The sequence below is a fragment of the Penicilliopsis zonata genome (genome assembly GCF_001890105.1).
Source record: "Penicilliopsis zonata CBS 506.65 unplaced genomic scaffold ASPZOscaffold_4, whole genome shotgun sequence".
In the NCBI taxonomy this organism is placed as follows: domain Eukaryota; kingdom Fungi; phylum Ascomycota; class Eurotiomycetes; order Eurotiales; family Aspergillaceae; genus Penicilliopsis; species Penicilliopsis zonata.
Genome location: NW_019208914.1, coordinates 101,537 through 123,609, shown reverse-complemented (window position 1 = coordinate 123,609; position 22,073 = coordinate 101,537). Strand labels below are relative to the sequence as shown.

The window sequence follows — 22,073 nt, the reverse complement described above, 5'->3', positions numbered from 1 at the left end:
GGGATGCCTGTCTTTCCCCGCAGTGCGATCCTCGTCTGCCCCCCCTATCTTCGGCATCATCAGTGCACTCACTCTATTCCAGTGTCGATATTTAAGCGATACGGATGTTTATCATCTCTGTTTATCGAGTCTCTCTGCTGAGCCCCTCTTGTCGCCCGTGACAGTGTCACGCTGTCTGTTTCCGGCCGTCTCACGGAACCGGTGATTGACGACACCGGGAAACACCATAAACCTCGAGCTCACGAGACTACCAGGAAACCGGAATCCAGTAGCTGCAGCAGACGACCGACGACCGGCGACCGGCGAGATAGTCTAGATACTGCGAATACCCACACCAGAGCCCTACGCCAGCGTGGACCGAACCCACTGGGCAGACTTGCCGCAGGGCCCCCATCACGACGACAGCATGACTGATGCTTCGTTCCCCCCATCCAGTGGTGGAGCTTCTCGACGAGTACCTCCAACAACCACCACCTCACCCTCCACCACGACCCCGACGCCACTCTCCTCCCTGCCTCGCCGCTCCTCCTACGCCTCTGTGCTCTCCGGCACTGCTGCCTTTGCCAGTACTAGCAATAATCACAACCCATCCACCTCCTCCTCCGCCGCCGCCTCCACTTCCACCTCCTACCCGCCGCCGCCGCTGTACTCTGACGGCCGCCTCCGCAGCAGGCCTTCCTCCGGTCTGGATGCAGAAATGACGATGAACCCTTCCTCGTCATCGGCCGCACAGCCGGGCTGGAGGTCCTCGGTGGCCTCGCTGCCAGCCTATTCTCGCAAGTTCGCCGGTGTCCCCCGCTACGATCCCTACGGCGGCTTTCTTCGTCATGATGCTACCGCTGCAGCCGCAGCCGCAGCCGCAGCTGCTGCTGCAGCCGCCGCCGAGGCCTTCTTCATCCCCTCATACCTCCGAAATTCTCGATACATCGCTCGTCTGGAGGCGGCCCATCGGGCCAAGATCGCTGCCCAGCGTGATGTCTCCGCCGCTGCTGCCGCCGCCGCCGCCTCGGCCAACGCCACGACGAATAACCCGTCGTCTCTGTCTGCCTCCTCGAGCCACGTCAATCTACATCGCATGGCGCCGTCGCACCGCGGCATGACCTACGATATCATCGAAAAGGAGCCGCCGCTAGCCAGCAGCAGTGGCGGCGGCGATGATGATGATGATACCGCCGTAGAGCGGTTGAAACCGCTCCCCTCGCGCTGGAACGAGGCGGACAAGTATGCCGCCCTCGAACTGCCAAACAGCGGGCTTGAGGTCCGCTACACGGGACCTGTTAACAAGCACGAGCATGAGGCGGCTGCAGTGCGAGCAGACCACCCCATGCCTCCGCAGTGCGGGATATATTACTTTGAAATCACGATTCTCTCGAAACCGAAAGAGGGGTAGGCGATCTTTTTTTTCTCTCCCCTTGCTCGATAGCTATATATGTTTTTTTTGGGGATGGTTACTCACAGGAATAGTATGATCGGAATCGGCTTTTCCAGCAACAAGGCATCCGTTGAGCGACTGCCCGGGTGGGAGCACGAGTCGTGGGCATATCACGGGGATGATGGCAAGTCATTCTTTGGCGAGAGCCAGGGTCAGAGCCGGCCGTATGGGCCGACCTTTGGCGTGAACGATACGGTCGGCTGTGGCGTGAATTTCTCAACGGGGACGGCATTTTTCACCAAGAACGGTGGTTTCTTAGGTAGGTCCTCTTTTTTTCTCTTTTCTTTTCTCTTCTTGAGACTAGATGGAGGGGTTTGAGCTCATGCTGAATTTTGATCGTTTAGGAAATGCTTTTCGAGAACTAAAAAATATCGATCTCTATCCCTCGGTCGGAATGAAGAAACAGCCGAACGTGCATTTGATGGTCAACTTCGGACAGAAGCCCTTTGTTTTCGATATCGATGGCATGGTTCGGGTATGTAGACTGTGCCATTTCATCATGTAACACCGTTGCTGATATTGTTACAGCGAGAGAAGCGAGCCATATATTCCCAGATCAGCGCAACCCCCACCGCGAACTTACAACCGCCTCTAGACGAGAGCGCCTTACTTCAAGAACTCGTAGCCCAGTTCCTGGCGCACGATGGCTATGTCGACACGGCGCGAGCCTTTGCGGAGGAGGTAGGCGCCGAGTCGGCTGCTTTGCAACAGAGTCGCGCCGAGCCACTCAAGAAGTACGAGGTTAAGGAGGATGTTGAGGCAATCAACCGGCAGAGTAAGTCTAGAATTGGACGTCACTCCTTTCCTTTCTCTTTGCTGATACCCAAAAAACAAAACAGAGATTCGAGCCGCCATTGTAGATGGTGATATCGACAAAGCCCTTAAATATACCAACGCCTACTATCCAAACGTTCTGCATGAAAACCCGCACATCTACTTCAAGCTCCGCTGCCGTAAGTTCCTCGAGATGATACGGCAGTGTAACGAGTTGTCCGCCGCCACAGCCACCAAACGCGGCAAGCTTTCTGCTGCCAACAACGGCGCGGTCTCTGATGACAACGGTGTCTTCGAAGAGATGGAGCTTGATGACCAGCAGATGCACGACGGTTGGGACGCGGACGAACGCATGGACACTGAAGAGCAACCCGAGACCGCACAGTTCCACGACCTGCTGACCGAGGCGGTGCAGTATGGGCAACAGCTGCGTATGGACTTCCCCGCCGGCGGAGACAAGAAGCTGCTGGACGACATCTTCTCGCTGGTCGCTTATCCCGACCCTCGACGATCCGTCCATGGGCACCATCTCAACCCGGCAGGACGGGTGACTGTTGCAGAGGAGCTGAACTCGGCCATCTTAGGTATTCCTTTCTTCCATTTCTCTCTCATTTCCACTCTTCCCTTTTCCTATTTGCCTACTGCATGTTTATACTGATTCTATCAAGTCTCGCTTGGAAAATCTTCTTCCGCGGCGCTGGAACGGCTATACCAACAGACCGAGGTACTGGTTAACGAGATCAGCGAAGGCGGTGGCGCAGGGGCGTTTATCAATGTGCGTAGCGACTTTCTCTTGAACTGACAATAGGTCACTTTGGCTAGACTTGTTCTCTCTATTCTCTCCCACCTGTCTGAGTAAACGTCTACGGATGGCTGTGTTAAAGTGAACCAGTCCAGTACCGCAGAGCGGAGTACTTTTTCTTTTTCTCTCTCTCTCTCTCTCTTTACGACTCTCAATTCACCAGAACCAAATACTAATAATACTATCAATGACTTGAATTAACATGTCACACCGGACACTTTGCCTGTAGATGTGTTGCTGTTGTGTAACGCTTATCGCGATGAGAGTGTAACAGCGGTGTACTGTAAGGGGAAGTCAGATGTATATTATTTACGGAGTCTTTCGATATTAAGGAACCCCCGAAAAGGCATGAGAATTAAATATATTTGATGTGATTCGTCGATACTGACCATAAATCCAAATTCTACTCCAGAGACATGACAATAATGATGTCTACAGATACTAGTAGAAAGCAAGGCTTCGAATGTATCCGTATTGGCAATTCCCAACTAGTACCATACTATACAGTACCATACAGTACCATACCATAAAGAATCCACCGCTTCGACTCCATGAGTTGTTCTTCGGGTCATATTCACCACCACATCAACAACAACTCAGATCCCCAGTATTGGGCATCGCGTACTCTCTTGACAGGCTGCCAGCCCATCAGATCACCAGGAAGCTGAGCTGTCTGCATACGTAACGCTATCATCGATGGACGATCCTGGCAAGGGACATTCTCATCCCGACCATGGATTCCTCTGCAATGCTCCCCAGCATTCCCACCCACTCGTCCACCGCTCCAGCGCTGCGCTGCTGCTGTGGCCGGAATGACTGTGCATTCCTCGACCATAATAACGCCGCTCTCACCGGGGTCGAGAAGGACCTTGCTATGGCCGCGCGTTTAGGTCAGGTATGAGGCTTGTGGCATTCTCTATCTCTCTCTCTCTCTCTAGCTCTCGCTCTCACCTATCTTTTTTTTTTGTTGTCTCCCTCTCTGTCTCCCCCCCCGAATTACTCTCTGCTTGGGACTTGGTATTATCGACACATGTCTGCTATACTAGTGTCCTGCCATTATGTCCGTCTCGGTGGATACACCCTCACACTCGTCGCTGACCTTTTCTCTGCAGGCTCTGCTCCATCGCCATGAGTCCTATATGGCCGAGGCGGAAAAGGACCGCGCCAATTTCCTCGCCAGCATAGACAGCCTTGAGCAAGAGCGCCGCCAGGTGCAGGCGGAGAACGCCCGAATTGTCGAGGAGAACCGCAGCCTGCTGGAGCGGCTCGAGGGGCTGAATAGCGCCGTCGCCTCGTCTGATGCGCAGGTTCGCGCCCTCACTATCCGCCTGGAGAGCGCCCAGGCCGAGATTGCCCAGCTCGCCGTCTCGGCCAACCGTGCGGCGCAGCTCGAGGCCCAGCTGGGCGCCATGGAGGCTGAACAGACTCGTCTCCAGGAGTGTCTGCAGTCCGTCCAGAACGGGGAGCGCTCCGCCGTCCAGCGCTGGAAGAAGGCCGAGTGCACCCTGCGCGACCTGCATGATCAGGTCGATCGTATCGAGCGAGAGGCCCGCGAGGAGAAGGAGCGCCACGCCGAGCTTGTCCAGAGGATGGAGCGTCGCCGAGCGGTCGAACGCGAGCTTGATGGCGCCAACGGCCGGTTGAAGAGCGCTGCATCGCCCTCGGACCTAGCCCGGAATCCTCCCGCCGGCACCGCAGTTGTCTCGCGCTTTGTGCGGGATATTCTACAGGATAATGCTACCTTGCAGATGGGCATCATCGAGTTGCGCGAGATGCTTGAGAGCTCCAACCAGGAGGTACAAAGTCTGCGCGAACAGATTCTGTCACACCAGCCGTTGACTACTACTACGCTGGACCAAGCGGCTGATGACGAACATGACGGGGGCACCCCTCGGCTACCATCAACTACCCTTGACGAAGAATTGCAAGACAAGATGTCGTTGTCGGCGCGACGCATCTCGCAAGAGTTCCACATCCACCATCACTACCACACGCCCAGCTCCTCTGTCAGCTCGACTAAAGACAAGAAGATTACCACGCCGCACCGCCGGGGACGGAAGAGGCGTTCGCTCTTATTAGGCAGCAGCAACAGCAACCGGCCAGCAATGCATTTCCCTCGCTCCTCCGTCTCCTCGGCATCTACCATTCTATCTCAAACCTCCGCCTCGATCCCCCCAGATTCCTCTTCCCTCGCCAGTTCACCCCAGTCGGGGTACCGGTCCTCTCTTATTTTCGACCGCCCAGACCATGGATTCGACTCCTCACAGCCTACAAGTCCGGAAAGCGCTGTCTTTAGCTCCCCGCTGGCGGAATACACACCACGGCGAAGACGCAAAAGCTCCTTCGGTGGACCCTTCCGGTCGTTTGATGTCGATGCTCCGGATTTTAACGATGCCTCCGATGGTCTTGGGCTGCAGGATGCCACCATCCCAGAAGAAAGTGAAGATTCAACTGGCAGTAGCGGGGTCGTGGCCTTCCGCCCGTTGCACCGCCGTTCGACATCTCACGACAGCCTCTTCTCCATCGCAGGAATGGACATCCACACCCACACCCCGACCCGTCTTCATCATCCCCCGGCCCGAATTGGTGTGAGCGGTGGTTCCTATCGCCCACCTACTCGTATCGTCGCACCCAGCGTCGGCTTGCTTTCCACCCCACCCATCATCTCCACCACCACCATCATGGCAGATAAGGGTTCTCTGCCCCGCATCCCTGAACAGTCTTCCAAGCTCCTTTTGGCCTCCGTTGCTGCCAGCACCAGCAGCAGCAGCAGCAGTAACGGCGGCGGCAACAGTGTCCCCACCGATGCCGCATCAGTGACTTCACACGAGACGGCCAGCACCGATTCCACCATCCCCTCGAAGAAATCCACGCTCGGTCGTCGTATGGGCGGCTGGGTGTTGGGAAAGTGGGGGGTGGCTCCCTCCCCCTCCGAACAAGAGCTGAAGGATACCGCTGAATCCTTAACACCCGCGCCCAGCAATCAAGACCCAGACAAATCTAAACCAGAGCTACCTGCATTCTTCAGATTCAGATCCCCCGGCGTGAACCAGTCAGGCCCGATTTTCGGGCTCCGGCCACCGCCTCGGGCCCCGATCGTCATCCACGCAGAGGGGATCGATGAGAGTCTCCTCCGCGAGAGTCTAGCCGAGTAGACTCACATCCTATCACTTGGCATTCATATTTCTCACTACAAGTCTGTCAGACTCGTTTCGTTCATTGTGGATTTTCATTACCTCTCTTGCTTCTTTCATTCTTTCGTTTATATTTACTTTTCTTGGGCGAAGTCCAGCGACTGCATTCGATGATACCCGACTTTCCTTGTCTTATATTTCTATTATTATATATGTATTTTTCTGGATAGGATAATCTAATATCAATGTACAATATCTTCTAACATCTATTCATGTACTTTTTTCCTAGTTGCTGTATGACTTTGTGGTTAGGGGACTGGTCAATTAGAGTTGATAGTCTCATATCTGATTTCTTGAAATTTCTCTAAGCCTTTATTCTATACATCTCGATAGGGATGCTTGTCGAATGAAAGAAGCCTGTCTGCGACCCGGCAGGAGATTCAAACTGAATGTGCTCCAGAGTGAGATTAAGAGATTCTAAACCATGCGTTAGCGAGCTCGAGGTTAGACAGGCACTCTTCTTAAAAGAAACTTACTGCATGCGTTCAGGAAGGTTTGGAAAGTGTCTTGGTTGCGGAGGGTGGCGGAGATGATGAACTCCTTGAGCCGATATGTCGTGAAAAGGTCTTGGATGGTGGATAGCAGGAGCGGGACGAGGTCAACGTCGTAGATCTATGAAATATGAATAGAAGGTTCCTAGACAATCCCGAAGACTGGAGAATCAAATACCAAATCCGCACCCAAGGCAACGTCGAATTCTAGAGGATCACTATCACCGTCATGGTGACCGTCATCCGTCACTCGCAGAGGACTCCCCCAGTCCCAGATCGCCGGTCGGCAGACACCCTGGTCAAGTCCGTTGCGGGCCAGGCAGCTCCGGATGTTTTCTATCAGAGCGGGTTCACGATCCGTCACGACTACGCTCTCCACGCCCAGGTGTTTGGCGCAGAACATGGACACAAACCCGGTGCCTGCACCTAGCTCGATGACCCGTTTACTGCGCACAATGGGTGCGCCGGCCGGGATCGCCAGGAACGTGCCCAGGTGCAGGGCTGCCTCCCAGGTACGGAACCCCGTCGTGCCGGACCCTAGGATCAGACCCCGGGATTCCAAGGTGATCACGGTGCGAGCTGCATCGTCCCCATCGTGCGGGGGGGCCGTATACTTCACATACGCCAGTTCCTGGGCCTGCTGCAAAGATGACGGCTTGGGTTGGGCTACCAGGTCGCTCCAGCAGTTCATGAGATCGTCTAAGATCTCCTAGGAAAGAAAGAGTCAGAGGGTGTTGCTAAAAAATCGACGCAGCCGAAAAAAGTACAAACATCCTAGTAAACTAATCAGCGGGACCATACATCCTCCTCTGGATTGCAAATCGCCTCTTCAATCTGCGAAATAATCATCTTCAGCACCCGGCTGCGATACCCTGCCGGAGGTACAGGCGACACGCGTGCATCGTCGAACATGCGCTCGAAAATCGCCCTCTGCACTGCGGGGGTCACCAGCCTTGAGCTACAGGGGAGCTCCAGCTCACGCGGTTCGACCAGCTGGAAATACTGGGCCACCAGCTTATCGAGAGAGGCACCGTCGGCCATTGTTCTCGAAGCCGAACTGGCCAGAACTTGATGAGGTTTGATTCTGATGTGGCGGTGGTGGTGGTGGTGGTGGTGGTGGTGGTGGTGATGCTTCAGTATCGCGGATGGTCTGGGGCAAGCAGTGGTCTTACCTAATCAGGCTAGCGCGATGCCCTAGCCGAGAGCCCACACCGGAACAGACGAGCACAACGAAAATCCGAATTATCTAATTGTCGACTTCGGACCTTCGACTTAGCGAGCGACTTTCGACAACCCTCACCACCACCGCCCCCCTCCAACGCCTGCTGTCGTCGCAGATCCTCGCCGCTGGTGGTCTTCAGTCAACAACTCTCTGCAACCATGGCCGACACTCCCGTTACCCTGCGGACGCGCAAGTTCATCCGCAACCCTCTGCTTGCCCGCAAGCAGATGGTCGTGTAAGCCAACCCTTCTTTACTGTCGATGAGCGAAATCCAGAGGGGAAAGATATCGAAGGAAGATTTTATTTGGGAAACAACAAGAAAAATTAAGCCAGGAGTTTCATTAAAAAGAGAAAGAGATGGAAAAAAAAATCATACTAGAAGATTTCCCCGATGACGGATCTCTCGCGCTCTCTTTTTTTTCTTCAACACATCTTACATGCCTCTTATCTGACGATTTTTGACTACAGGGACGTCCTCCACCCCAACCGCGCCAACGTCTCCAAGGATGAGCTCCGTGAGAAGCTTGCCGATCTGTACAAGTCCAACAAGGACCAGGTCTCCGTCTTCGGATTCCGCACGCAATACGGTGGTGGCAAGAGCACTGGCTTTGCTCTCGTCTACGACTCCCACGAGGCCCTGAAGAAGTTCGAGCCTCACTACCGCCTGGTCCGCATCGGTGCTGCTTCCAAGATCGAGAAGGCCAGCAGACAGCAGCGTACGTTCCCTCACACCTCCTACCAAGATTGATCTATTAAACCGCATACCACAATGGACAATACAAAAGTAAACGACTAACATGAAATACAGGCAAGCAACGGAAGAACCGCTCCAAGAAGTTCCGCGGAACTGCCAAGACCAAGGGCCCCAAGAAGAGCAAGGATTAAATTCCCGGTGTCGTGTGAAGGGGTTTGGAGCTGGACAGTCGCCGGATGGGCACTTATGCGGCTGGGAGGAGCGGACCCTGCTGGATCTGATGAGAACCGCGGGCGTGGTATTGGTTGGTTGGTTGATGTCCTACACTCAGCAGCAACATCAGCAACAATGTTACGCCCGTTTCATTATCAGACACCATGATATTAAAAGGGAGAACTATGAGGATTGATTGATTGATTCTCTGGGATGAAAAAAACAACCTTTATTGTTTTACTTTAACAATACATTTCCTTTTCCTTCATTTTTTTCTTCTTGGGCAGGGATATACCGCCAGCAGAATACCGCCAGCAGAACGAAACGAACCCCCCAAAGGTCAAAACATAGTGCCCTCTATGTCAATCGTAAATATGTCGGGATATTATCCAGATACTGAGATGTACTATGCGTCATAGAAGTCTCATGTCTGTCTCTGTCGTAGTAAAGACCCAGCCTTGATCAACTCTACAACTGGTTTTGCCTACTATTCGAGAAGCCCGGGTCAAAACCATTAGGTATCAATTCAGTATCAGAGACATCCACACAGTACATAAAGCTGGTACATGGGCGCAAAGCAATACAAAATAGGTAATAGACGTTGCCTCTCAACAAAATAAGCACAAAAGCCGATCACAGTGTAAGTACGTGGAATTTCAACAAAAGGAGAAAGCCAACAATTAATCCAGATAAAGAAAGGTGTGTAAAACTTGAAAAAAAAACCAAGGAAAAAGAAAGAGAGCAAATGATTGATGGGGTGTTGATGAATCAGGTTCAAGTCCTCCCTTATTAAATGAAAGAAGCCAATCCTTCCCAATCGGTGAGTCAAGTGTCAGAACCGTCGGTACAAGGCCTCGGGGTCCTTTTTGTTTGTTTTCTTGATTGTGTTTTCAACATAGAAGATCGGTCTATGACCCGAGAGGCAGATGGCGTTTGCTAGGTTATTCTGACCAAGCACAGTTAGTAGCCACTGGGACCATGTGAGGTGATCGATGGCCGAATAGGTGAATATTCCGCTAGAGGAGCGGGCTGGGAATGGCTCAGGCTGGTCAAATTAGTTGGACGCACACGCGTGTACACCAAGCCGTTCACCAACGTTGAGGCTTCCGAGTCGAGACCCTTTGTCTTCTCCACACTGCTGTAGTTGTACATGTCCGGTTTGCGGTTGGAAAATGAGAGCGACCGCTCGATCGGAGTCTTGGGTCCCTTTCGACGCTTTTCCTTCGGCACCGGCTGAAGCCCGTCCGGGGAATCAAAGGGGGGATCGACGGTGGCAGCGAAGGCAGTGCTAGGAATTTGCGCACGGGGTGAGGCACTGCTCGGCGTCATGGCCAGGAAGTCAAACATCACATCTGGTACGCTGGGAGAAGTCATTTTGGTTCGCAGGATTGGGCTCGAGAGGAGTAGTGCTCCATTAGGGATTGTTTGCACGGGTACTCGACAATTGGCAGCAACTCCTCCACCTTTTGTAGCCCATTGATTTCCGACCCTGCCTTCTTCGAGGACCGGCAGCCCTGACTCAAAGATGGAGAACCCACCGCCTAGTGGGCTTCGACTTAGGGGAGGGCTTGGAAGGGCGCGGTCATTTCCCTGGGCATCAAAAGGCACCGACGTTACTGTGGGGAAGAGCGTTGGGGTATCGTGCAAACCAGTAGGCACATAGGAGAACACGGGCTGGGTCAAAGCGGCAACCGCATCCTGTTCAGAATAAAGGACCCCGTTGGAGCCTTTACTTACACTCATGGCTGGACTCCATCCCCTCGGGTTCCAGGTTGATCCACAACAGTCGGCAAGCAGCCCAGATGGCACTCCTCCGGCTGGAATGCATGGTGTCGCTGGGATGGTGTATGCTAATGACGGGTCTTCCTCATAACTAATGCTCGAGTCGACGCCAGGAGAATGTCTGTTGAACGCGTGGGGGTCAAAGCTCCCCAGATCGTAGCTCTGGCCTCGGGAGAAACATGCAACACGCTGACTTGGCGAATCGATTGACAGCATCGATGGCTTGGGCGACGCATTGTACGCTGCCATTCGGGATGAGGCATATGCTGCAGCAGTCACATTCACCGTCGGATAAGGCCATCCATTACAGCCGGCTTTGGTCTGTAGAACCGCCGAATTCACCTTTTTCCCAACCATCACAAGTTAGGCTTTCTTTTCATGTATTTTCAAGAGCTTTCATGACTTACTCTTAAGAACTGGCAATCGGGATTGCCTGCGCTTCGGCAATTGGAACAGCCCTGCCCGTCACCCGAGTCACCACTACACTTGATCTTTCGTTTCCGGCATCGGTTACACTTCGACCTTTAGCCCCAGAACCATCGCAAGAAGAGTAGAAGGGCCACCTACCGCGACTTGGATCCGTCTCCGTGTGCTCAATGTACGATTCCTGGCCTCCGAGTCTGCAGCAGAACCGATAAGGCCACTACCCCTCGTAGCGGCAGTGTCTTGCTGCGCTTTGCTGAGAGTCTGTGTCATTGGGAAATAGGCATCACTCTTGAGCGGTTGATCAACGCCGGCTTCTTCCTCTGGGGAGTAAAGAGAACGGGCCATATCTGGACGAGTTAGCTGGAGAGACTCAATGCCCTGCTCACCGTCTGCTGTGAGACTTACATATGAATCAGAGTGAGGTTGACAGAGTGACTCTGGCTTGGCTAGATCGTCTCATGAAGCACAAAGAAAGTTCATATGTATTCATGAACAATTGCCGTAGGTCCTAGCAAGACCTCTTCTCTTCCCACCAGGTATCCTAAAAAGACCGAAGGAGGGACCAAAAAGTAAAAGGTTTAACCGGAGATAAAACTAGATTTTAAGCATGTGTTGACAGATAGTGACAACTGCTGTCTTGATTCCAATATTGTTGTTGTGCCTTGTACGCTTTTGCCGTGGAAATGAGGGCTGCTCAGGATCTGTCTGGGGTTGCCCACCAAAGGTTGGAGTTATCACTGATACATTGTCTTGCTCGACGATGCTGGCTGTTCTGGTACCTGGCTCTTGTAGCAGGGAGAGATCATGCACTCACCCGTCGAGACTTGTATAGTGGAGAAACTCAGATTTGCCCTCCTCCAGAAGGGATAGATGGCCAGAATATCCCGACACCCCAAAGGTATCGTTTCACAGCGTAACGTCACACGCATTTGGAACGGCCAGGTTGTACCCCCGGAAAGTGGTGTCAGTCCGGATGGGGGTACTTGCTCAGGGTGCGCATTACAGCAAGTCAAGACAGAAAGGGGGGGGTGGATGAAGGAGGATGAAGATCCTCAGGCTAGTATTTGTGCGGAGAATCAGATATAGTATAGATCCATACTATCTATCTGTTTTCCGGCGTCCTTTGGTGGACGATCTCTTTCCTTGGGTCCGGCCAGCAAACAAGTGACTCAACATTGAAATGCTCTTCACCGGCTAGGCAGCTGCCTCGTACGTTTGTAGGAGATAAGAAGAGGCCGACGAGAATATTTCTGAGCCCACAGTTTGATACATATCTATTTGTTGCGGAGCTGAGGCTGCAAAGAGAATGTTTGTGCCCCTGGTGCGTCGTTGCTACTCGTCGAACCCGTTGATTGGCCTGGCTTCTGCATTAAAGGATATCAAACGAGTCGATTGCTTTGAACGGCGGTGCCAAAAACATCCACTGAATTTTTTTTTGGTTTTTTTCTCAATTACTTTTTTTTTCTCCTCGAAAGTGTAAATGTATTGATGGAGATCTAGAAAGAAAATAGCGTGCGGAATGAGTATGAAGAGAAGTGTGTAGGGCTTCTTACTTTCCTAACTTGTTCTTGTCATCAGAAAACCCTAAGATCCCTGCAGGAGATCTAGCAAACAGCTGTCCGCCAGAGGGACAAGACACTTATCCAGATATCTTAGTAGAACTAGCCTCCATGTCTCACAAATGAGAGCTGATCAGGTCTCATCTCGTCCGGCAGAACTCAGTAGGCTGGAGCGTGGCTCCAAAGGACCTGTTCTATAGTCTAGTCCCAGAAGGAACAGTATTTAGGTGAGACTATATTCAGATTAGTGAACTAGTTGTAAAACATGGCATTAGTGTTGCTTATTTCTTTCTCTTTGTTTGTCTCTCTTGTATTGTTCCAATAATTAATGAGTAGAGACTATGGAGACGCATGGACAACTGGAGGCCAGTAATAAGCCAAAGACACGGCTAGCTGGAAGGATTGAGAACAGAAGAATCCAATCTAGGATGAAGATCAGATGAAGAAGTCGACATGCACGAGATTCAAGGATATGTATGACTCCACTGCGAGCGCGCGAGCGCCAGAAAGAGCTGTGGCTGCGGAAGCAGACAGGGTTTCGGACCAATGTAGTGACCATATTAAAGACTACAAGCGGCCTAATTTGAGACGGTTTCATTGGCAATCCATCCTAGTCGCTTTGGGTTGAGATCTCCCAGCCAAGGCCAGTGAGATAGATGAACGTTTCATGATTTCGAGAACGGTAGAAATCGATGGACTATCGGGGAACCGGCTCCCTGATGTGCAGAGATCAGTCAGGTCGATAATCAGATTGTTCAAAAGAAAGATCGTTGAACCTGACCACAGACATGAATCCCGAAGTCCCGATGAATATTGAAGTCGGCTGAGGAGTTTTTTTTTTCTTGATCTTCTAGAACCATAAAATGGGATATCCGGTAGTAGCCGACGATTGTTCAGGCACGGGGAATGCGAGTCGGTACCATAGCACGGTCGGTTCCACTCCAAGACAAGGCAGTGTTGGACACGAGCCGAACCCAGAAGTCAACCTTCAATCCATAAAATACTGATTGAAGCATCCATGATCCGGGGGAGGGGGGGCTGGGGAGAATCCCTGTTTCAGATCATGGCCATCTACCAGGCAGGGACTTGGGACTCCGGCGGTTGATTTCTCTAGGCTCCACGAGGGAAAACATCCCAAGGCCATCGCACATTCAATAGGGTGGAACACACCCGCGAATCAAGTGGACAGTATCCAGGAGATCCCACGTGCTATTGAAGGGAAACCTAGTGCTATCTCCTTTGGTATATATGGCGATTGTTCCTTGGTCAACCTGTCGTGGAACGGTCAGGCAATCCCAGGGGGGTCGCGGAAAGGGTTATTAGTAGAGTTACCATCCCGTCAAAGGTACTGCAGAGATGACTTTTTAGGGACGAAAGTGTGGTGGATTTGAAGAAGGAGAAAGATCGTATTGTAGTAAGGTTTCCCCTCTGGCGATGCTGTTGGCAAGGTCAACGAGGCACGAGTTCCACTAGCCGCCCTTTTCGTACGACTCTAACTCTTGAAGAAGAAAAAAAAAACACATGTAATCGATGCCCATCTCAGGGACCATGGCAATGCGGTATTTCAAAGCTGTCAGGACTTGCCAGGGGGGAACTGCAAGCTCGCAGGCACCATGAACAGCCGGGGGGAAGCTTCCGGCCGTGTTATCCGGCTCTGAGTAACGGCGGACGCTTTCTCATCCAACAGGGTTTGGCGGAAGACCTGCCGGTCGAGTTAAAACAGCGGTGTCGCACAGGTGCCTGCTGCTTTGATGTGAGGTTGAGGTGAGATGAGGCGAGCCGGCGATGGATGGCATGGGCATCTAGAAGGCCCCAGTCTTGGCGTTCCCAGCAGACTTCCGAAAATAATGTTCCTGGGGCGACTGACGGCAACCAAAGGAGCTCCCTAGTTAACCTTGCGCTGGGCTAGAACCTGCAGCATCCATCCCCGGAGCCTCTGCCTCTGCTTCCGCGCCTCTCTTGTGCAGCGTCTCTGGTCCCTTTTGTGATCGTGGTCCTGCATCGTATCTATTCCGGTTATTGTGTTTCCCCCGTGCCCTTTCCGCTGTTCCAGGTGCACCGCGGTCGCTCAGAAAGCCCTGCCGCCTGTACAACGCCACCATGAGCGTGTTGCTGGAGACTTCGTTGGGAGACATTGTCATCGATTTGTTGATCGATGATTCGCCAAAAGCGTGTGAAAAGTGAGTTGGTTGTGCTTCCCTGGTGTTTTCTGGGTGCTGAACGAGGAAACTAAGATCGCCATTCTCTTCTTCCGATCTAGCTTCCTGAAGCTATGCAAAGTCAAATACTACAACTTCTCCCCGGTGCACAACGTGCAGAGAGATTTTACGTTACAGACGGGTGATCCACTCGGCCCCGAGTCTGCAGAGAGCGACGGTGGCTCGTCAATATGGGGCCTCTTGGACGGTCCCGAGAAGAGGACATTTCCAGTCACCCTGCCGCCAAAACTGAAGCATACCGAACGGGGAATCGTGAGCATGGCGACCGTGCCATCCTCTCGCGATCCGGACGAGCGTCTTGCAGGCAGTCAGTTCATCATCACACTGGGCGATAATCTGGACTTCCTGGATGGAAAGGCGGCCATTTTTGGCAAGGTCGTTGAAGGATTCGATGTCCTCGAAAAAATTAACGATAGCTTCGTTGATAACCAAGGCCGTCCGCTCAAAGATATCCGGATCCGCCATACCGTCGTTCTCGATGATCCGTTCGATGATCCCCCGGGCCTAGTCGAGCCGCCAGAGAGCCCTCTCCCATCCCAGGCGCAACTGGCGACGGTTCGGATCGCGGATGATGAAGAGCTGGACGAGAACATGGATGAGGAGTCACTGGAGAGGCTTAGGCGAGAGCGAGAGGCAAGGGCACAGGCATTGACACTCGAGATGGTGGGAGATCTCCCCTTCGCCGAGGTCAAGCCGCCAGAGAATGTGCTGTTTGTTTGCAAGCTCAATCCGGTCACGCAAGGTTCGTTGTCTTGCAGCGACTTCCGCATTAAATTATATGCTAACCCTCCCATTCTTTGTATAGATGAGGATCTTAATCTGATTTTTAGCCGGTTTGGAACTATCCTATCTTGCGAGGTCATTCGAGACAAGCGCACGGGCGATAGTCTACAGTATGCGTTCATCGAATTCGAAAATCAGAAAGACTGCGAACAGGCCTATTTCAAGATGCAAGGCGTCTTGATCGATGACCACCGCATCCACGTGGATTTTTCACAGAGTGTACGTACTTCACCCTGACTAGTCGCAGTTTTACATTCTAACATGGTATTTTATGTAGGTGTCCAAGCTGTCCGACAGCTGGCGGAACGCCACTATCTCCAAACGCGCTGCTCAACGAGGTGGCTTCGGGGGTGTCGCCAGCCTCGAAAAGAAACGCCAGTATCGGGCCTCGGACAACGCGCGCCGCGCCAAAGACGACGACTACGGGATGGTTTTTGACAAGAAGGACCCTGACCGGCAGTCGACTGCTCCTGGTCCTCGTCCACGGGAGCGATCTCGGCCGCGAGATTCGCGTCGCGACCGATCATACAGCCGCAGTCCTCGGAGAGGAGAGCCTCATCGCTCCAGCCAGTACCGTGACAGGTCGCGCGATCGAGGCTCGGGCTATCGCGATCCCCACCGCAGTCGAGACCGAGATCGGCCCTATGATTCTGATCGTCGATATGGGCGTGGATCTCGGGAGACGAGACGAGATGATCGATATCGAGATAGGCGATGAATGAATAAATGCAGAAGCTTGGCCGCATGTCAGTTCAACGAGAACCAACGGCAGTTATTTGTAAATAAATAAATAACTGAATACCTACAGCTATAAATAATCACCTTGGAACCCCTGCACCCTGCCTTATAGAGTAGTCATGACGAAGTTCAACTGTCCATCGTGGGGAATACTCTTATACGGAGTACCTGTCTATTACCTAGTACTACCTGGGTACTCCGTACCTACCAGTACAGAACAAAGTGATTTTGAACCCTTCAGGCGGTGAGCGCATTGTCATCTGCAGTCTGACAGCGTGCCCCGCTCTGAAGGCGCAGATTGGCCAGCATCAGCCCAAAGGGTACAACCAAGGGCGGAGCTGAAGGAACCTGGTGAGGAGCATCTGCTATCCATGGATGGTGCGACTATTGACTAGTACAGGAGGAGCCAGCCCCAGCTAAAAATAAATAAGCTGAGCTGTGGTTTAAGAGCAAAAGTCATCCAGTCTACTCACTCAACTCTTAGTTATATCAGAGCGACTGTCTATCTAGGCCGTGATTGCCTATTCTAATATATACTTGACTGCTTCTGAGGTATGTTTGAGCATCTGCCCAGAAATAAATAAATACGGTGTGCTAAACATTATTATTACAGCTCAGCTCCCTCCCACCCCGCACTCCGGGTGACCCCTCCTAGGCTCTTACTGTCAACATACCGCAACCTCCATCTCGAATACCATTAAACACATCATCATGGCCGCTGCAATCAAGGAGACCGTGTCGAACCTCATCGGTAAGATCCAGGGATCCGAAGGACCTACCCTTCGGGAGCCTTCTGCGGAGGAGTTCCAGCAGCTCCAGCAGAAGTACGTTGAGGCCGGCCAGGGGCAGGTCTTTGCATTCGTCGAGGAGCTCAAGCCGGCGGAGAAGACTCAACTCTTCCATCAGCTTTCGAATTTCGACCCGACTCGCATCAACGAACTGGCTGACAAGGCACTCAACCCTCCCAAGGTCGAGACGGGATCGGCCCCCTCGCTTGAGCCCCTCCCCGACGTGGCCACCGCCTCGATACTCGACTCAGACCCCGAAGATATCCAGCGTTGGTACGAGGAGGGCCTGAAGCTCGTCGCAGATGGCAAGGTCGCCGTCGTGCTCATGGCCGGTGGACAGGGCACCCGCCTAGGGAGCTCTGCTCCGAAGGGTTGCTTCAATATCGGGCTCCCCAGCCAGAAGTCTCTGTTCCAGATCCAGGCAGAGCGTATCTATAAGCTGCAGCTCCTAGCTCAGAAGGCCTCGGGCAAGGACAGGCCAGTGATTCCGTGGTACGTCATGACGAGCGGCCCGACACGAAAGCCCACCGAAGAGTTCTTCAAGGAGAAGAACTACTTTGGACTGGATAAGAGCAACGTGGTCATCTTCGAGCAAGGTGTTCTGCCGTGTATCTCTAATGATGGTAAGATCCTGATGGAGAGCAAGTCTAAGGTGAGTGTGATTTCCAGGCGTGCATCAACGCGAAATAGGGAGTCCCTTTTTCAAATCAGCTGACGTCGGTGCCTTAAGGTGGCCGTTGCACCCGATGGAAATGGAGGAATCTATCAGGCGCTCATCACATCCGGCGCCCGCAAAGATATGCGAGACCGCGGCATTGAGCACATCCACGCCTACTGCGTCGACAACTGCTTGGTCAAGGTTGCCGACCCGGTCTTTATCGGTTTTTCCGCCTCAAAGAATGTCGACATCGCCACCAAGGTCGTGCGGAAGCGCAATGCCACCGAGTCGGTGGGGTTGATTCTGCTCAAGAACGGCAAGCCGGACGTCGTTGAATACTCGGAGATTGACATGGAGACAGCCGAAGCCAAGGACCCGAAGCAGCCGGATGTGCTCAAGTTCCGTGCGGCTAACATTGTCAACCACTATTACTCCTTCCGCTTCTTCGAGTCGATCGAGATCTGGTCTCACAAACTGCCGCACCACGTTGCGAAGAAGAAGATTCCCTGCATCAACATCGAGACCGGTGACGGTATTAAGCCGGAAAAGCCCAACGGCATCAAGCTCGAGCAGTTTGTCTTCGACGTCTTCCCCCTGACCCCGCTTGAGAAGTTCGCCTCCATCGAGGTCCGCCGGGAGGACGAATTCTCCCCTCTGAAAAATGCCCGGGGCACGGGAGAAGACGACCCCGATACCAGCAAGAACGATATTATGCTGCAGGGGCAGCGTTGGATTGAGAAGGCTGGTGGTGTCGTTGTTACCGAGGGTGATGCTGTCGGCGTGGAGGTATCTCCTTTGATCAGCTACGTACGTGATACTCCCCCCTCCCCCCCTCCCCCCTTTCAAGTGATATTTCTCTACTAACATCAACCAAAGGGTGGCGAGGGACTTGACTTCCTGAAGGGCCGTGAGATCAAATCCCCAGCGATCATCGAGAAAGAGTAAAAAAAGAAAAAAAGGCCATATACGCACGGATTATACAATTTTTCGGCAAGAATGTTCGTCACACGTCCTGTCTACTACAGACTCTGACAGTTAGCTGTGGGTCTTGCAAGACTTATGTGGAATGTTGCTGCAAGGGAGCTATAGAAATCGCTGCCAGCCTTTGCCCAAGCATATGACAGGCGAGGGTGTTGCTATCACTACACAAAAATAAATAAAACCAGTACAAGTCAGGAGACTAGTTATAACTAATGAGAACGTTTTCATCTCGGGAGAATAATGGAAGATTAAAAAATGGGGGAGAAGAAAAAAAAGACGTATCCTTGACATAGGCCTCTGCACTCCATCTACTACTACATAGTATAGTACCTAAGTAAGTACATACACAATTAACTGCCGTCAATGAACATGCCAGCTGCAAGTCATTATTCTGCCAATCTGGGGATGAATAGCGACCTTACGCGATGCGGAAAAGCCCGGGAGCTACCTTAGGTTCTGTCCTGCGCAGCGCCCATTGCCCACGCTCTCCCCTTTCCCTTTTCCCGTTGAAAATAATCGCAGACATTATATATTAATATTACCCTCATTCTCCGGTTGTATTTTGCGCCTCGGACAAGGAGACTGTCTTGTGGTTCGGTGGTGCTGTGACTAGAGGTACCATACTGTTTCCTTTTCTGTGCGTTTTTAATTTTTTTTCCCTCCCACCGTTAGCCCACTTTTTCCGAGCCCTTCAAGTGGTGGGCTGGTTGGTGACAGGCACGTTGCTTCTTCAAGGTTCTCAATCTGACGACGCCGGTAGATCGATTTGACTAGGAGCTTTTGAAGCGAGAAAGGAAGTGGGTTGGGTTTTTTGCTGAGAGAAGTGTGAGTGAGTGTCTTTGACAGCCCATTCATTCTTGCGGCCCCCGTCCAATCGAGACTCCGTCATCTTGCGATTTCCATCTCGATCCGCGCGGATCTTCACCACCCTGGATGCGCAATCGAAAGCTTTGCACCATGGTTTTAAAGCATATTACGACTTTGGAAACGATCTGAAATGCGCCGGAATGGAAACGGATGGATCATACCTTTACTGCAGAAAAATAAAAAAATAAAAAAAACAACAAAACATCATGGCTGACTGGGAAATCGTCTTCTACAGTCCGCCGACAAGATGTTGCTTTCGAGACGTGCATGCTACAAGTGTGGCAACATTGGCCACTATGCTGGTTAGTTGATGGGCCTGAGAAAGCATAGCTATGGAATCTAGACAAGCCATGCTGACTTGGATCTCTCAGAGGTCTGCTCTTCTTCTGAGCGGCTTTGCTACAACTGTTGGTGTCCCTTGCAATAGCAGACGATTCGGGCTATACTGATGTAATATTTGTTTGTTTTAACAGGCAAGCAACCTGGTGAGTACGACTGCATCGTGGGGCTACACCCGAATTTTGTACAGACATCTGACCCGTTCTCCCTAGGACACGAGTCCAGCAGCTGCCCCCGTCCTCGCACGACCGAGAGTGAGAAGCTCCGAATCCATAGTGTCCGAGAATTAACACTGATTTGTCGATTTACAGCTAAGCAATGCTACAACTGCCAAGGACTGGGTCACGTCCAGGCTGACTGCCCTACCCTGCGGTTGAACGGCGGTGCCAACGGCCGGTGCTACAACTGCAACCAGCCTGGCCATCTTGCTGTAAGTAAAGCAGAATAAAGTCTGGGATGGCACCTACGGGACTTGCTAATGCTCTCTTCGCAGCGCAACTGCACCGCTCCTGCTGCGCAGGGCGCTGGCGCTGGTGCTGGTGCTGGTGCTACGGCTGGTGCTGGTGCTGGCCGCGGGTACCCTGCTCCTCGTGGAAACTTCAACGGCGGTGGCCGCGGTGGTTATGGCGGTTTCCCCAGAGCCGCAACTTGCTACAAGTGCGGTGGCCCGAACCACTTTGCTCGGGATTGCCAGGCTCAGGCCATGAAGTGCTACGCCTGCGGCAAGCTCGTATGTTCATACCATCATTGTTCCCTAATATCGGTGGACTCTCTGACCCTTTCTTTTTCCCCGCATAGGGCCACATCTCGCGTGACTGCACTGCCCCTAACGGTGGCCCTCTGAGCTCTGCTGGCAAGGTTTGCTACAAGTGCTCTCAGGCTGGTCACATTTCTCGCGACTGCCCCAATAACGAGGCTGCTGCTCAGCCCGCTGCTGAGTCGACCCCCGCTGATGCTCCAGCTCCTGCTGTGGCCCCGGTTGCGGCTGTTGCTGAAGCCAGCACTGAGGCTGCCCCCGTCGCGGCTGCGGCTCCTACTACCGCTGCCGCGTAAAGTGCCTTGTTGATTCTTTCTTTTGGCTATTCATTTCAACAGCACACCATCTACTTTTTTTTTTTCTTTTTTTCTCTTTGGGTTTTCCCTATTTACTTATACTCTTCGAATGCTTTCCCCCCCTCTGCATATATTCTAAGTCTTATTTCAATTCTTTTCTCGGAACCGGCACCGGCTTTTTTACTATGTATATGACCACCAAAAAGTTTCACGAAGTCTCAGGATCTCAAATGGCTTGGATTCCACCCATGGCTCAAGTCTCATGACCGGCGTCTATTCTTCTACTATTGCTACATTCTCGGCTGAATATAGGTGCGACGAGAGAAAGGAAAGAGACGAGGCAAGATGAAGGGTTTGCTTGAGTGCAGAAAGAGAGGACCAATGGACTGAAGCAGAGATGTGTTTGATGTGCAAACATGTCTTCAACGATGTATGGATGGGATGGTCGGTGCTGAAGACCTAGGGGGGCAGGATCAGAGGAACAGGACGCAGCGATACCTCTGCTGTACTCAATGAAATGAAATTTAAAATCGAAACCATCATTTTCAAATAATGTTCCCACCTTTTTGAATGGTATAGGAAAATAAATAAACCAAAAAAGACTATCGCTAGCCTCTCTCTACCTGTGTGCCTACCTAGGTAGGTACGGTAGTCTGCCTCCCTTTTCGATCAGACACGACCCCGTGACACACTTTGATATACAGTCTGTCCCATCGCTTCCACAACCTCAATCTCTCCTTTTTACTCTTCTGACATGTAAATCTATTTTCTAACCGATTAATCTCCGCATCATTTTCTAGCTCTCATTTTTTAAGCTACCTTGATAGATCATCTGAACTATGCCTAACTCAAACGCCAGCGACGATTTCAACGACGACGTAAGAGGCCTATAGTCTGAATTCCAGAAGACTCTCTCGCTCTGTTTCTAACATACATGATCTGACTTGATAGGATTTTATTCTCGACATCGACACTATTCAATCCCATGGTACTACTGGCATTTTGATATCTACCTCCTTCACGACGGTTCACTGACACGGCTAGGCATCGGGGCAGCT

At 52.2% G+C, this 22,073-nt stretch overlaps 7 protein-coding genes across 7 annotated transcripts; 5 read left to right on the top strand and 2 right to left on the bottom strand.

Moving 5' to 3' along the window:
• Positions 1 to 406: 406 nt before the first annotated feature.
• Positions 407 to 6,163, top strand: ASPZODRAFT_150406 (hypothetical protein; the record flags this gene model as incomplete). The annotated part of the gene is made up of 9 exons (XM_022725616.1): positions 407 to 1,386; positions 1,465 to 1,691; positions 1,777 to 1,907; positions 1,961 to 2,207; positions 2,272 to 2,790; positions 2,875 to 2,981; positions 3,238 to 3,239; positions 3,768 to 3,903; positions 4,121 to 6,163. The coding sequence occupies 9 exons, from the start codon at positions 407 to 409 to the stop codon at positions 6,161 to 6,163; spliced, it is 4,392 nt and encodes a 1,463-aa protein (XP_022582610.1).
• A 144-nt stretch (positions 6,164 to 6,307) lies between these two features.
• Positions 6,308 to 7,808, bottom strand: ASPZODRAFT_157906 (hypothetical protein). Its single transcript, XM_022726333.1, has 4 exons — positions 7,495 to 7,808; positions 6,872 to 7,402; positions 6,679 to 6,814; positions 6,308 to 6,619 (listed from the first exon to the last, which is right to left on the bottom strand). The coding sequence occupies exons 1-4, from the start codon at positions 7,732 to 7,734 to the stop codon at positions 6,507 to 6,509; spliced, it is 1,020 nt and encodes a 339-aa protein (XP_022582609.1). The 5' UTR covers positions 7,735 to 7,808; the 3' UTR covers positions 6,308 to 6,506.
• A 204-nt stretch (positions 7,809 to 8,012) lies between these two features.
• Positions 8,013 to 9,004, top strand: ASPZODRAFT_130027 (hypothetical protein). Its single transcript, XM_022722416.1, has 3 exons — positions 8,013 to 8,150; positions 8,384 to 8,631; positions 8,724 to 9,004. Exons 1-3 carry the CDS (start codon positions 8,074 to 8,076, stop codon positions 8,798 to 8,800), a joined length of 402 nt encoding a protein of 133 aa, XP_022582608.1. The 5' UTR covers positions 8,013 to 8,073; the 3' UTR covers positions 8,801 to 9,004.
• A 386-nt stretch (positions 9,005 to 9,390) lies between these two features.
• On the bottom strand, positions 9,391 to 11,565 carry ASPZODRAFT_130026 (hypothetical protein). Its single transcript, XM_022722415.1, has 4 exons — positions 11,436 to 11,565; positions 11,172 to 11,377; positions 11,012 to 11,119; positions 9,391 to 10,946 (listed from the first exon to the last, which is right to left on the bottom strand). The coding sequence occupies exons 2-4, from the start codon at positions 11,373 to 11,375 to the stop codon at positions 9,783 to 9,785; spliced, it is 1,476 nt and encodes a 491-aa protein (XP_022582607.1). The 5' UTR covers positions 11,376 to 11,377; positions 11,436 to 11,565; the 3' UTR covers positions 9,391 to 9,782.
• A 2,646-nt stretch (positions 11,566 to 14,211) lies between these two features.
• On the top strand, positions 14,212 to 16,677 carry ASPZODRAFT_1514984 (hypothetical protein). Its single transcript, XM_022725739.1, has 6 exons — positions 14,212 to 14,769; positions 14,850 to 15,550; positions 15,614 to 15,810; positions 15,869 to 16,113; positions 16,172 to 16,337; positions 16,400 to 16,677. The coding sequence occupies exons 1-5, from the start codon at positions 14,690 to 14,692 to the stop codon at positions 16,311 to 16,313; spliced, it is 1,365 nt and encodes a 454-aa protein (XP_022582606.1). The 5' UTR covers positions 14,212 to 14,689; the 3' UTR covers positions 16,314 to 16,337; positions 16,400 to 16,677.
• ASPZODRAFT_1513389 (hypothetical protein) lies at positions 16,676 to 19,079 on the top strand. The gene is made up of 4 exons (XM_022725730.1): positions 16,676 to 16,881; positions 16,943 to 17,769; positions 17,848 to 18,582; positions 18,652 to 19,079. The coding sequence occupies exons 2-4, from the start codon at positions 17,041 to 17,043 to the stop codon at positions 18,718 to 18,720; spliced, it is 1,533 nt and encodes a 510-aa protein (XP_022582605.1). The 5' UTR covers positions 16,676 to 16,881; positions 16,943 to 17,040; the 3' UTR covers positions 18,721 to 19,079.
• Positions 19,080 to 19,866: 787 nt separating this feature from the next.
• ASPZODRAFT_130022 (hypothetical protein) lies at positions 19,867 to 21,497 on the top strand. Its single transcript, XM_022722414.1, has 7 exons — positions 19,867 to 19,925; positions 19,995 to 20,030; positions 20,097 to 20,108; positions 20,175 to 20,216; positions 20,274 to 20,392; positions 20,456 to 20,692; positions 20,761 to 21,497. The coding sequence occupies exons 1-7, from the start codon at positions 19,871 to 19,873 to the stop codon at positions 21,013 to 21,015; spliced, it is 756 nt and encodes a 251-aa protein (XP_022582604.1). The 5' UTR covers positions 19,867 to 19,870; the 3' UTR covers positions 21,016 to 21,497.
• Positions 21,498 to 22,073: the final 576 nt, after the last annotated feature.

Coding starts and splice junctions, on each gene's coding strand:
- ASPZODRAFT_130027 (XM_022722416.1), top strand. CDS start 8,074: ATGGCCGACACTCCCGTTACCCTGCGGACGCGCAAGTTCATCCGCAAC. Junction 8,151..8,383: donor GCCCGCAAGCAGATGGTCGT/GTAAGCCAACCC, acceptor TTTTGACTACAG/GGACGTCCTCCACCCCAACC. Junction 8,632..8,723: donor GAAGGCCAGCAGACAGCAGC/GTACGTTCCCTC, acceptor CATGAAATACAG/GCAAGCAACGGAAGAACCGC.
- ASPZODRAFT_1513389 (XM_022725730.1), top strand. CDS start 17,041: ATGGCCGCTGCAATCAAGGAGACCGTGTCGAACCTCATCGGTAAGATC. Junction 17,770..17,847: donor TGATGGAGAGCAAGTCTAAG/GTGAGTGTGATT, acceptor CGGTGCCTTAAG/GTGGCCGTTGCACCCGATGG. Junction 18,583..18,651: donor TATCTCCTTTGATCAGCTAC/GTACGTGATACT, acceptor CATCAACCAAAG/GGTGGCGAGGGACTTGACTT.
- ASPZODRAFT_130026 (XM_022722415.1), bottom strand. CDS start 11,375: ATGGCCCGTTCTCTTTACTCCCCAGAGGAAGAAGCCGGCGTTGATCAA. Junction 11,120..11,171: donor GGAGACGGATCCAAGTCGCG/GTAGGTGGCCCT, acceptor TAAAGGTCGAAG/TGTAACCGATGCCGGAAACG. Junction 10,947..11,011: donor CCGATTGCCAGTTCTTAAGA/GTAAGTCATGAA, acceptor GTTGGGAAAAAG/GTGAATTCGGCGGTTCTACA.
- ASPZODRAFT_130022 (XM_022722414.1), top strand. CDS start 19,871: ATGTTGCTTTCGAGACGTGCATGCTACAAGTGTGGCAACATTGGCCAC. Junction 20,217..20,273: donor CCGTCCTCGCACGACCGAGA/GTGAGAAGCTCC, acceptor GTCGATTTACAG/CTAAGCAATGCTACAACTGC. Junction 20,693..20,760: donor GCTACGCCTGCGGCAAGCTC/GTATGTTCATAC, acceptor TTCCCCGCATAG/GGCCACATCTCGCGTGACTG.
- ASPZODRAFT_157906 (XM_022726333.1), bottom strand. CDS start 7,734: ATGGCCGACGGTGCCTCTCTCGATAAGCTGGTGGCCCAGTATTTCCAG. Junction 6,815..6,871: donor TTGCCTTGGGTGCGGATTTG/GTATTTGATTCT, acceptor CATATTTCATAG/ATCTACGACGTTGACCTCGT. Junction 6,620..6,678: donor AACCTTCCTGAACGCATGCA/GTAAGTTTCTTT, acceptor CGCATGGTTTAG/AATCTCTTAATCTCACTCTG.
- ASPZODRAFT_1514984 (XM_022725739.1), top strand. CDS start 14,690: ATGAGCGTGTTGCTGGAGACTTCGTTGGGAGACATTGTCATCGATTTG. Junction 14,770..14,849: donor TCGCCAAAAGCGTGTGAAAA/GTGAGTTGGTTG, acceptor CTTCCGATCTAG/CTTCCTGAAGCTATGCAAAG. Junction 15,811..15,868: donor ACGTGGATTTTTCACAGAGT/GTACGTACTTCA, acceptor TATTTTATGTAG/GTGTCCAAGCTGTCCGACAG.